Here is a 14156-nt window from a genome sequence, read left to right as displayed (position 1 = left end):
TGGGGTCCGGGGACCCCCAGGGGTCCTTGGGGGGGTTCCAGGGGGTCCCCATCAAAATGTGTTAAAATAGCATCACAATACTTTTAACCACTTTAACCTTTTATACGTCTTTGGCTATTCAAAAATAGCAGATATACAAGCTACAAGCACATAGAGTGCCGCGCTATCAGCTTGTAGATCTGCTATTTTTGAAAAATCGTGACAATTTGTGCAAATCTTTGAATATATTTGTAAAAGTGAACATTTGTAACTCAAATCTTTGCTTCTGGGGTGGCGCCAAATACATATCATTCGGGGGGTCCTTGGCCAAGCCATTCAGAGCCCCCCATGAAGTGCCTTCCTCCACCTTTCAGATGTTGCTAAGGTTGAGTTGACCCATGAGCCCAAGGTGTTTGAAGTCTTTGACTTCCTTCAGAGCAGTACCTCCTGTTGTTTATATAGGCGGATGTTCCGATAGGATGTTATACAGTAGGTGATAAGCTGGGTTTTCTTAGCAATTAGCCGAAGGCCAACCTTGTGTAAGAGATGGAATGTAGTTTAGTCAGATGTGATTCTGCCGTCTTTGACATGTTAAATTATTGCAGTTAACTGTGGGTGGAACAGCTGCACATTTCACTTAATGTCACTTCCACTTCAATGTCCCTGACACCTTCACCCTCAACTCTAACCTGTCCCTGACCTGTGTGTGTGTGTGTGTGTGTGTGTGTGTGTGTGTGTGTGTGTGTGTGTGTGTGTGTGTGTGTGTGTGTGTGTGTGTGTGTGTGTGTGTGTGCGTGTGCGTGTGCGTGTGCGTGCGTGTGCGTGCGTGTGCGTGTGCGCGTGCGCGTGTGCGTGTGTGTGTGTGTGTGTGTGCATCCGTTCGTGCGTGTGACATGTGACTTCGGGCAGCTTGGTTTGCATCGGAATTTACTTATCGTCTCTGTCGGGTGGAAACCTCATACAGTATGTCCAAAACTGTTACTTTCAATTCAAAAATGAGCAAAAGTAGCAGATCTACAAACACAAAAGGTTAGATAATAGGAGATAATAGGTTCTGATCTCAGATTTTAGTTTGGCACTGAGTGCACATGAATACATTTTCTTGTCGGCAACCCTACATTATAGGAAGTTATTATAGGTCATCATAGGACAACGTTTAGAAAAGGTTACATTTTTCTAACTTTCAAAAATAGCTAAAATAGCAGCATCTAGAAGCTCACAAAGTGTCACGTCGCAACAAGTGAGCCTATAGATTAGCAATTATTATATTTTTTTTTTAAAGGGCTTAAAGGGAAAGACCACTTTGGTAGAGGTTTGGGTTGTGTAGTTACCTTGCCATGATGTAACTCCAAAGAAACCTGGATTTTTGTATTTCTTGTCTTGTGTTTCTTGTTCTCTACCAAAGTGGTCCTGCCCTTTAAGAAGTTACTTTTTCACATTACAAGTGACATTTCACTTAATGTCACTTTCACTTTAATGTCCCTGACACCTTCATCCTCAACTCTAACCTGTCCCTGACCTGTGTGTGTGTGTGTGTGTGTGTGTGTGTGTGTGTGTGTGTGTGTGTGTGTGTGTGTGTGTGTGTGTGTGTGTGTGTGTGTGTGTGTGTGTGTGTGTGTGTGTGTGTGTGTGTGTGTCATGTGACTTCGGGCAGCTTGGTTTGCATCGCAATTTACTTTATTGTCTCTGTTGCTACTTTTCAGGATTCAAATACAAAAATAGCAAAAGTAGCAGATCTACAAGCACAAAGCGCACTGTGTGAGCTTGCAGATCTGCTACTTTTGATGCTTTTGTGTGACGCTGTACTATGATCAGGTATACAGAAAGTTAGAATATGGAGATAAGAGGTTTCTACCCGACAGCAACGTTTTGACATACACACATAAACGCATAAACGCACCCACACACCCTCACATCAGGCACGTCATTTGGGGTCCCGGGGAGACATTCAACATTTAACCTAAAATTCTGTTCTTTCATTCACATGTTGAAAAGGTAATTTTTTTTTTACTTTAAAAAATAGCAGCATCTACAAACGCGTCATGTCGTAATTTTATCTATTTTTTGCCCTTGGCCTTTACTTTTTAACACACACACACACACACACACACACACACACACACACACACACACACACACACACACACACACACACACACACACACACACACACACACACACACACAGAGATATGGTGCCTGTTCTTTTTGCCCTCTTTCGACTGTGGATAATGGAACAGAAGTGAAATCACCATGATTTACAGTATGAGAGATAAAATAGGCCCGGTCCCTCAGCACAGAGCTAAAATGTGCACCCATTACTAAAGCCTCCCTTTTTAATGTGAAACATCTTAGAGAATGAATACTGCTCAACACCCACATGAACCATCTGAACTACTTCTGAAGTACGGATGAATCACATTGATCTGACTGCTGTACAACACCATTGCAAGGCCACCATTTTATTCAGTAAATAGACATTTTTACAGGTTTCTATACTGGTATTATCCATAAATGGTATTATATATGTCAAGGTTGCATTTCATAACACCTTTCTCAAAAGCGCTTAACAGTGTGCATATTACATTCACCCATTCACTCTCTCTCTCTCTCACACACATGCACGCACACACACACACACACACACACACACACACACACACACACACACACACACACACACACACACACACACACACACACACACACACACACACACACACACACACACACACACACGGCGGAGGACACCACAAAAGGCACCAATCTGCTCATGGGGAGCAGTTAGGGCTTCAGTGCCTTGCTCATAGGACACACGAAAAAGATTCTATAAGGAACTGAAAAGGGTTCTCCTTGAACTTAAAAAGGCTCTTACGGGAAGTGAAAAAAACGTTTTTGGACTGAAAAGGGTTCTACTTGGAACTGAAAGAGGTTCTGCAGATCTTTTAAAACATGCCTATAAACCACAGTCCCAAATGGAGCCCTTTGATTCTACGGACACAGAACCTTGTGGGATATGGCAGTATAACGAGCCAAACAAAATCCGAAAACCATATAAACCATATAAAATATATCCCTTTTACCCTTGTACCGTTCTGCTATAGTACACCTCTAACCCCTGTCGGTACGAGTATTAATGGTGTTATTCAGAGCCTGGCTGGACCAACCCTGGGGACCCATACAGGGGAACCGTCCAGTCAGCTCGGAGCACACACTGAATCCCAATTAGGATGTTAGCAAGTCTGCAAACTCACACAAATACGTGACTGCAATGATGCTGAGAGACCACACCGGCGATAAAGACCCTGGTATAGGTTGTTCACTACAGCGGGAGGTTTATCAGGGCCAGGGGAAATGACGCTTGGATTAATACGTAGTTGCGCGACCGGTGCCTCACACTGAAATGCTGACAATGACAAGCCCACAGTGCGCTGTGAGCTTGTCGATCAGCATTTCAGCGTGAGATTGGCCATTTTCTACAAAGTAACTAGTAACTAAAGTTTTCATATAATTGTAGTGGAGTAAAAGTACAATAGTACTAAAGTACATGTACTTAGTTACTTTACACCACTGTGCACAACTAAGTGTAAATCACGCCTGAGCTTCACGGCAACGTCATTCACTCCAAATTTCCCACATGTACACACATGCACAGATTAGTGTACTGTACATGTGACATGCACACACAAGCAAACACACAAATTCCCTACATTCATTGACTTCATTCAGTTTTTCTCTTGAATCAACTGCTCTTTCTGCACTTTCGCTGTTACTGTGCACTTTGCACATAGCGTGCACTTTGCACATTTCTGGTTGTAACCCATTTAAACCCATTTAAGCCCATTTAAAGCCATTTCCCGGACATGGCAGAGAGACGGGGAGAGGACCCTGTCTGCCTGCCCTAATGTACTGCATTGTCAACCACAACAATTATTTCCCTTCTAACTCAAGCCTGGCTTATCCACCCATTATACTGGGAGCTAAGCAGAAACAGGGGCGAACCATTGAAGAGATAAACAGACAGATACACAGAAACAGCAACAGACAGAGAGAAAGAAATATGCTAATCATGTTCAGCGCTGAAATGGGAGATTAAACTGTAGCTTAGTTTTCACATAATTCCTACACACCATGTTTATTTTATTTTTAGCGGTGCCAACCGCTCTACACTTGACTTTTGACTTTTGTATGTCCGTCCGTCCGGCCGGCGGTTTCAGCACGGGATGAGCACGGCAAAGAAGCAAACAGCTATAACTTCAGTTTGCAGCATGCCACCAAGTCCAAATTTGGTATGTGGACTTAGACCACCAATAGGGACGAGCATGAATTGATGACGTTATCAAAAAGGGGTCCAGGGACCCCCAGCGCCCGTATGAGCACGGGATGAGCACGGGATTTTAAACAGCTATAACTCCAGTTTGCAGCATGCCACCAAATCCACATTTGGTATGTGGACTTAGACCACCAATAGGCACGAGCATGAATTGATGAAGTTATCAAAGAGGGGTCCAGGGACCCCCCGCGCCCGTATGAGCACGGGATGAGCACGGGATTTTAAACAGCTATAACTCCAGTTTGCAGCATGCCACCAAGTCCACATTTGGTATGTGGACTTAGACCACCAATAGGCACGAGCATGAATTGATGAAGTTATCAAAGAGGGGTCCAGGGACCCCCCGCGCCCGTATGAGCACGGGATGAGCACGGGATTTTAAACAGCTATAACTCCAGTTTGCAGCATGCCACCAAGTCCACATTTGGTATGTGGACTTAGACCACCAATAGGGACCAGCATGAATTGCTGAAGCCCCGCCCCCTCTGTCTTCCCATTGGCTGGCCTTCAAACAGCCATAACTCAAGTTCGCAGCGTGCTATGGAGTACAAATTTTGTACATGGACTAAAGCCAGCAATAGGGACTAACTGTCATTACTTAAGCCCCGCCCCCTCTGTCTGCCCATTGGCTGGGCTTTAAACAGCCATCATTCCAGTTTGCAGCATGCTCCCAAGTACAAATTTGGTAAGTGGACTCAGACCACCAATAGGGACGCATTGAAATGAGTTACGGCCCGCCCCAAAGGCACCGCTTCCTTCACACAGGGTGTGATTTTTTTACATCAATTCACACAGAGTGTGTGGACATATTGGAGTCCATGAGTAGCCAATCATGATTCATGATCCGGGATATGCACTTTTCATGTTTGGAAGCCTGTTGAATATTCATTAAGCAGTGAGAGTCGTATATTTCTCACTCTGCTCTCAGGCTAGATATGGAAATCATCAATAATCAACAAGCTGTCTCTGGGTGCACCATTCCCAGCGTGACAATGACAGCCCGCTCTATTAAACCAGGCCAAAGGGCACACACTGTACTGCAGAGGTTCTCAAAGTGGGGTCCAGGGACTGTCAGGGTTCCTTGAGGGGGTTCCAAATGGACCCTTATTTGTCTGTAACTCAAATGGAACCAAATGGACCTGTCCCGTCAACTCTCCCATCCACTGTCAGAGTAAAAAAACAGCTGTACTGTATTTACACTTGTTTTGAAATTAGACAAAGGGCACTGGTCCACTCGGGCCATGCAAGTAGGGAACGATGCAAGTGGGGAATACACGCCCCCTACTTGCAGGTACATATCTGATGTACCTGTCACCCGATTAGTTTGTTGCGGCTTCCTTCGCACATGAGCACAGATCTCGTACTATTTGTTCCATTGTACAGTAGCACTTATATTGACAAAGTGGCACAAAACATGACACAAAGCTCCACCAATCAGTTAAGCCGGATGCCCACCCTGCCTAACACACGGACAGACAGACCAAGCCCCCAGAGCCGCTGAGAAATCTTGAAGCCGCCACCCCAGTGGCCAAAGCTGGAACTGCAGGCGGGGAGAAATACATGCGCGAGCAAAACATACTGATATATATTTATATATATAGATATAAATATGTAAACATATTATACATAAATACATATGCATTTACATATACATAGGCATCTCCAGTGAGTTTCATAAATATCTCGCGTTCAATCCTTGACACACGGGCTGCCGTAGAACGCAAAAAGGACACTACTGCGCATGCTCATAAATCTACGGTGTGTCCAAAAACGACTCAATAATTCTACTTCCGGCAGTCTTCCGGGTGCTTCAAAACGCCAGTGAGCACATTCATTGAAATGATAGCTGGGGGCGGGGCAATCCGCCCTCTAGTTATATTATACCTCTATGAGACAGACAGACAGACTTTGCTACCTGACGTCCCTCTTTTGGGATTGTCATTATAGGTGAAAAATAGTCAAATACATCTCCATAACATTTCTAAAATAGTGAAAATAGACCATCATCTACAAACTCAAAATGTGTCTTTTTTTTTTACCATTCTTTAACCAGGGGTGGACAACGGATCAGCGCTCACGTGACGTCCTGCGTCAGTACCCAGGTTCGGGAAGGTTGCTTCCTCGGGAAGAAAATGATCCTTCCAGCAGACTAAATTCTAAGAGACGACGCCTGAGAGCAAACTCAAAGAATCCTAGTCACAGAGTCCCCAAGCCGAAATGACCAGGAGGCAACAGCTTGGATCAAGGTCTTTGCATTCGCTGAATAAATACATTTGAAATAAGTGGTTAAGATAGCCTGTAAAGTTAACTTCCGTTCGTTATCTCAGAAATGATGTTGCTCATACATACTGGATGTATTTTTGAAACTTCAGACGATGAATGTGAGGCAATTATTTTTTTACTCCAACAAAACCGATAATAATAAAACAGCTCTTCTTCTATCATGGAATGTTTTTTTCCTCTCAGCCAAGAGAAATGGAGTCCAACAGCGCAGTCCAACATGTGTTGTGTAGCGCTCTCTGGGGAAGGATTTCACCACTGTGTGATGATGAGGCTCTCAGCTGGTCATTTCCCAACCGCTGCAGAGACACTGGAGGATGCCAGCAGACACAGGGATTAGATTTCCACTTTAAAGCTGCAGTCTGGGACTTATTTTAACTAGGCTGAGTAGTAGCATAAAAAGGCTGCTGTGTACCTGTTGTTAGAGTGCAGTACCCTTTATCACAGCACTAATAAGGTTAGATATTACAATCAATGTGTGATTGATATGTCTGTCTGAGGAATTGTAAAACTGTGTGAAAAAAGCGCAGAGCTTGTACAGTAGCTCTAAACTAAAGATAATAGTCGGTGACTTCACACTAGCACACTCTTACGTATGAAGGACTTACGTATGAACGGGCCACTCCTTCATATTGTACTCCAGAGGGACGTATGTCTGCGTTTACAATCATTTGAAATGACATAGTTGACAGATTGGAAACATATTTGTCCTACTGGCAGACTGCGCAAAAGTATTGCCGCTGATTGGCTCAGCAGTTTGCGAGATTAGCTCCAGAATCTCACACACACACACACACACACACACACACACACACACACACACACACACACACACACACACACACACACACACACACACACACACACACACACACACACACACACACACACACACACACACACACACAGGGGCAACAATATAATCTCTCGCCCCGGCTTTGGCTGTCGGAGATAAGAATATTACATTATAGAAAGTACCAGGGTGAGATATGGGACACAAAAAAATAAAACATGTTTCTTTCTGTCTAACTGAGATGTTCAGTGATGTAAATCATAGAAATGGCTTCTATTCAGTCTAATTAAAAGATTTCCAATGTTCCCATTACAATGACAACGTACAATGAATCTCAATGAAACTGTCCAAATGTCATTAGTTAACATACTGTAGGCATGTAATTGACTGACTGCGACACACACACACACACACACACACACACACACACACACACACACACACACACACACACACACACACACACACACACACACACACACACACACACACACACACACACACACACACACAAATCAATAAAGCTTTGGGACCACATAGGAGAGCAAGAATGATTTTTTTTCCTGAAAATATAAGATAAGCATCAGTAGGAAATGAGAGACTTCCTGTGACATACACACCCAAACACACACACGCACGCAGGCACGCACACACACACATACACACACGTGCGCGGGTGGAGGCGTTAAAGTCTAAGCCCTGATGGGTGGAATAAGATAAAACAGTATTAGACATGCTTTGCTTGGGTTTCTGCGAGCGCACTGATAAAGCTAAAACACTTACAACAACATCCTCCCCCTCTCCATGGCGGCCCTGCCCCTTGCTCCAAATATCCATCTATTCTTCTTTGTCTAAAGCAGCCACGGCTCACTGAACAAGCCACTTCAAAACTACCGATGGACCCACGTAACATAGCGAGAGAGGGAACCCAACGGAAAGGGGGTCCAAGGGACGAGGGCATTACAGAGCTCAATTCAGAGCAATACAAATGCATTGACAGCCTCGCTTTGACAGTCGGGGCACTTAGACAGCACACGATGCACAAAGGGACGATTACATCTTTCCTGGACAGCCTGTGGAGTGCGTACACTTTGAGAGCGGGGGCGCTTTGAGAGCACACGATGGACAAAGGGACAACTTCGTCCTATACCTGTCTATACTGTATACAAACAAAACAATTGGTCCGTTTCCAAAGAGAAGCAGGACAAGTGAACTATGACCTTGAATTCCTGACAAAAGAAATGCTGTATGAAAAAAAACGTTGGTTAGGTGTTTTGTCTCAGTCACTCAATGTGAGAACTAACACCCACGTGTTGTTGCTCTCCAATCACTCCACAATGCCACACCGTCACTCTTTAGAGTGCCGCTTCACACCCCCTTGTGTTGTTGTCACCTACATAACTACACACACACACACACACACAATAATGTCCTCACACTCTCCCTCTCGACCTCTCACTCACATTTTCTGCCATTATTCGCTTCCTTCCTCTCTCTCTCCTGCTAAAACGAAAACACTTTGCAAACAGTCATGCAAGTTCCTCCCTCAGTGTGCCAACATACGCACGCACGCACGCACGCACGCACGCACGCACGCACGCACTTGAACACACTTGAACACACACAAATCACCTGCATCCACAGACACACAGTGCATCCACAGACACACACACAAACAGTACACTCATACACACAGCACGCACGCACGCACGCACGCACACACAGACACACAGACACAGACACACACACACACACACACACACACACACACACACACACACACACACCCAGTAGGACTCACCAGTCCCGAAGCAAAGAAGACGGCCAGCAGAGCGAGACATGCTCCCATGATGATGAGGAGCAGGAACACGATGAGAGGATGCTGCTGACTCATCCTGTAGTAGGACTCGTAGAGCCAGTCCTGGGGCTTCTCGCCCTCCGCGCACAGCTCGCCGTGGGGCCCCGGCGTGAACGCCTCGCCATGGGGCCCCGGGGTGCTGCACATCTCCGCCAGGCTCTCCGGCCCCTCGCCCGCCTCTCCTCCATCGCTCTTCTCCAGCAGGTAGCGTCCACGCGTCCGCAGAGCCTCCTGCCACATGGGTAGCACGCGTGGCGGCTCGCCAGCCGGCCGCTCTCCTCCACCACCCCGCCGTCCACGGAGACAAAGTGGTCGAGGGGGAGGCTTCCTTCCTCCCCTTGACTTTTTAGTCTTCTTCTTCTCCTCCTCTTCCTCCTCCTCTGGCTCCTGTTCTTCAAATCTCTCCCACCTGCTCCCTGGCAGAAAGTTTGTTTTTAGCTGTGTGGTGAATTGACGACGAATAACTTCTGTGTGCCTTCACCTCCAAATTTTCCTTTTAAGCCTGATTTATACTTAGTTGCGCACCGGTGGTGTCTCACACCAAAAATCGACAAGAGCAGCTATTTCTGATAGCTGTGACACGATGTGAATGCAACCAAGTATAATCAAGTGTTTGAGTGTAGCTGTTGGGTGAAGAACACAGTGCAGAATGACAAACCTTCTCTTCTCTTCTCTTCTCTTCTCTTCTCTTCTCTTCTCTTCTCTTCTCTTCTCTTCTCTTCTCTTCTCTTCTCGTCTCTTCTCTTCTCTTCTCTTGGAGAATGTGGTCCAACACAGGGAGAAGGGGAAGATGAGAGTGAGGGAGGAGGTCCTGCTCCCCTCCTGTTCTCCTCTCCTCTAAAGGTTGTGTGTCAACCAGCAGAGCAGCACCAGCTACACTCTGCTTGACTACACGCTGTTGTAGCTGTAAGCAGAGCAACGTGTTCTACTACTGTGGTGGAGCGGAGAAATAGAGAGTGAGGGAAAGAGAGAGAGAGAGAGAGAGAGAGAGAGAGAGAGAGAGAGAGAGAGAGAGAGAGAGAGAGAGACGGGGGGAGAGGGTGTGTGTGTGTGTGTGTGTGTGTGTGTGTGTGTGTGTGTGTGTGTGTGTGTGTGTGTGTGTGTGTGTGTGTGTGTGTGTGTGTGTGTGTGTGTGTGTGTGCGTGTGTGTCACTGGGAGGAGGGTGGTGGGCAGAAGTCAGTCAAAGTGAGTGAGTGAGTGAGTGAGTGAGTCTGTCTGTCTGTCTGTCTGTCTGTCTGTCTGTCTGTCTGTCTGTCTGTCTGTCTGTCTGTGTCTGTGTCTGTGTCTGTGTCTGTGCCTGTGCCGTGCGTGCGAGATAGTGTCATGAGAACTGGGAGACATTGTAACAGCACAGAGCAGAGAGAGAGAGAGAGAGAGAGAGAGAGAGAGAGAGAGAGAGAGAGAGAGAGAGAGAGAGAGAGAGAGGGGATTGTAACAGCTGCACAGTAAGTGCAGCAGAGAATGTGGCAAGAAGTGACAGACTGGCACGCACGCACACGCGTGCACACACACGCACATGCACACACAAGGAGATGCCATGCGCCAGGAGAGATGATGGAGAGAGAATATTAGAGGGAACAAAAGACGAGAGAAGAGGGGGAGGAAGTGGAAGAACAAAGTCAGGAAAGGGAACAGCCTCGGGAGACGGAGTGGGAGGACTTGAGAGAACAGAAGCTCCACTTCAAAAGGAGAGAGAGGGAGAGGTTCGGTAATGAGCGAGAGTTTGGGAAAAAATACTAAAAACGAGATTCTAACAGACTATGTCAATATGCATTTCCTTATGTTTTGTTCTCTCTCTCTCTCTCTCTCTCTCTCTCTCTCTCTCTCTCTCAGTTCAATTCAAAGATTGAATTTCTTGAGTAAAGGTAAACGTCCACAATAGCAGTGATTACTATCAGAATATAGTTATTTTAAAATACTAGTTATATAAAAATCACTTGCTGCACCTTTAAGCTTGCAATAACTTTGGTCGATCGCGGTGTAATTTGAAAACCCAGACAAAAACATCCCTTCATTTAGTCCGTCGTCCAAATCACACCCAGGTTTGCTGGTTTGAACCTGAACCCAAGCGGATCACATCAGTGGCGTGGTTAGTGCAAATTAACACAGGAATGGCCCTGCCTTTATATGAGTGGTCTAGGTGTGCTACTTGTTCAGTAGCCTACTAGACTACTACTAATTTTCAACCAAAACTAATGAGATGAAACAACAATATTGAGAATGAGTTCAGAATGAGATGCCATTAGACAAAAGACATACAGTACAATCATGTCCACAACAAAAAATATATTTCTTTCTGACAAAGCGCAAATTATTTCACAAGACTTCTCCAGCCAAGAAAAAGAAAGAAGGAACTGAAATCTCAGCCTTAAATTGAATGTACATGAAAGTGAAAATGAAACAACTACACCGGAATGGTAAAGAAAGGGGATTCGGACAGACACTTTCTGACAAACACAAATCATTTTGCAAGACTTTTTCCAGTGAAAAATTAACTGAAATCTCAACCATGTTAACCGTACGCACACAACCTGAGCTAAATGCCGACTCATACTGTACTGAAGTGTTTACTGTTTTCAGCTAATCTCTTAGATACACCAACATCGGTCTTATGAAGTATTTTGTTCATAGAACAAAAGTTTTGTTAATACAGCTAACGGCATACGCCACCAGAAATCAGACACTTTCATTCCCACTCCAGCTGTGGGAGAAATGTAATGGGAATCAATCAAAGGTAGGGAGTTGGCGGTGTGCAATAAACCGGCATTCGATACCAGTCCAGCAGTGCCTATTCCCACAGGACGCCAAAATGGAAAATTAGCTGATTACTGGCGTTACATGCCAGTGGGAATGGGCCTTAATTAAACTAGCCCTCAATGCACCACAGACTACATCAATGAGCATTGCTTTGGTCTACACACCAACATATCTCAATGTGTGTGTGTATATGAGAGAGCGAGAGAGAGCGAGAGAGAGAGAGAGAGAGAGAGAGAGAGAGACAGAGAGAGAGAGCTCTAATTTATAGACATCTATTCCCTGACCCATAGCCACCCACATCTCCCCATCGTCCATTGAGGTTTTTAAATCCCTACTCACGACACACTTCTTTGCCCTTGCTTTTAATCAAATCTGAGCATATTTAGGCTTATTTTTTATGACTCGTGTATGGCTTGTGCTTGTAGGTACAGCACACGCACATGTATATATTGATGTTGTGTTCATTCTGTGCAGCACACACACTTGTTTTTGTGCTCTATAAATAACGTTTGATTTGATGAGATCGTCGCTCTTCTCTCTGCACCCCCCAAACCACACCACACACGCACGCACAAACCTCTGTGTCCTGCTTCTACTTCTTCTACACCTCTCTGCCCCACAATTATTCAAGTGTGGACTCACTGAAGCACAGAGCAGACTGCTGGCCTCATCTGACAAGCTCTCATTGCACCTGCCACACACAAACATAAACACGCACGCACGCGCGCGCACGCACACACGCACACGCACACGCACACGCACACGCACACACACACACACACACACACACACACACACACACACACACTTTCCCAAGCCGCAGGACCAAAGCCGTGGAACTAATCTGTAAAGTGTAATTTAGAGTGTTTGGGCATGAGGGGAGGACGGAGGAGGGAGGGGGGAGAAAGTTGAAGTAACATTCTGAGGAGTTGAATAGTCTGTGGGAGATAAAACGCAAACCCCAACAGATATGGTGTGTGCGTGCGACGTGTGTGCGTGCATGCAAGAGAGAGAGAGAGAGAGAGAGAGAGAGAGAATACAGACATAGCCAGACAGACAGACTACAGAGACAGATAGTAGTCCTATGAGGGCAATCTATTATAAGCTCGCCTCATGCTGTGAATCAACATCCCAGTTGATGTGTGTGAAGACAGAGGGTGGGGGGTGGGGGGCAGTATCTGACGAATGAATCTCTGACATTGTCATTCAGCCAGTGAGAAGTTTTGTTCTAATTAGATATTGTGGCTGCGTTGAGCACCTGCTCTCCTCTCAACATACGCCTTTAACTGTGCCGACAGAATGGGAGCATTGCTGAGGCATAGAGCTGTCTCGCATGTGCGTTAAGCCCTATTTTATACTTTGTGGTACAATGGTGTCGTGGAAACTTTGCCTATAATGGCATGCACAACATAGGGATGCCGGGTTGAAAATGACTTATTTCTAATTGGCTGTACAAAAGTCCCGCTCACCCAACATAACAATTTACATCACAATTTAGGCATTTAGCAGACACTCAAACAACAGGGTACTGCCAAGAAACCAATTGAGAACCAGGATAGTAGACAGCAGATAATAGGCATCAAACCTAGCATCTTTCTAAATAACATACTATTGATATAACAAGCTTAGCATCTGTGGACAAGTAACAATATACATCTGTGTAACATAACTAGCATCTATCTAAATACCCAATAAGGAGTGCTAGGGTGAGCTGAAGGCTGAAGAGTGAGTCTGCAGTCCTGCCTGGGGGAGGGTCATTCCACAGCTTGGGAGTCAGGAGGGAGAAGAGTCTAAATCGCTGGGAGCATTGACCAGGTGGTGTCGTAGGGATGTTTGCTTATCTAAGGCCCTGTTTAGACTGCAGTCAAATCCAGTCAAATCCGATGTATTTCTCAAATCCGATCTTTTGGCCCGACTGTCCCCACACTGCATTTGCAAGTGACCAGATCGGATCTGTCACAGATCTGTGTGTTCAGACTGATTTAAACAACGTCAACCCAAAACCGCCCCACATAATGACTTTTATCTCTTCATATGTGTTCTTCAAATTCTTTATTTTCCTCTGACACTGCAGATAGGACCTTGTGAACCCATTTTCTGCCATGCCGCGAGATATGTCTTCATATATTGCCGTGTTCCTGTACATTCCTGCAAGT

The 14156-nt window shown here is 45.4% G+C and overlaps 1 protein-coding gene across 3 annotated transcripts in view; it reads right to left on the bottom strand.

Moving 5' to 3' along the window:
• adcy2b (adenylate cyclase 2b (brain)) overlaps window positions 1-9656 on the bottom strand; it is a 60693-nt gene extending 51037 nt beyond the window's left edge. For 2 of the 3 annotated variants that reach the window (XM_084080048.1, XM_084080050.1), the window contains exon 1: window positions 9186-9613. In XM_084080048.1, the coding sequence (XP_083936174.1) occupies window positions 9186-9482 (297 nt within the window). In that variant the 5' untranslated portion in view covers window positions 9483-9613. Of the gene's footprint in view, window positions 1-9185 lie in introns of all 3 variants that reach the window. The other variant, XM_084080049.1, reaches the window with a different exon arrangement.
• Between the last annotated feature and the right edge of the window lie 4500 nt (window positions 9657-14156).

Source organism: Gymnoscopelus microlampas, assembly GCF_963454915.1.
Source record: "Gymnoscopelus microlampas genome assembly, chromosome: 15".
Classification (NCBI taxonomy): domain Eukaryota; kingdom Metazoa; phylum Chordata; class Actinopteri; order Myctophiformes; family Myctophidae; genus Gymnoscopelus; species Gymnoscopelus microlampas.
This window is presented reverse-complemented; position numbering and strand designations above follow the sequence as displayed.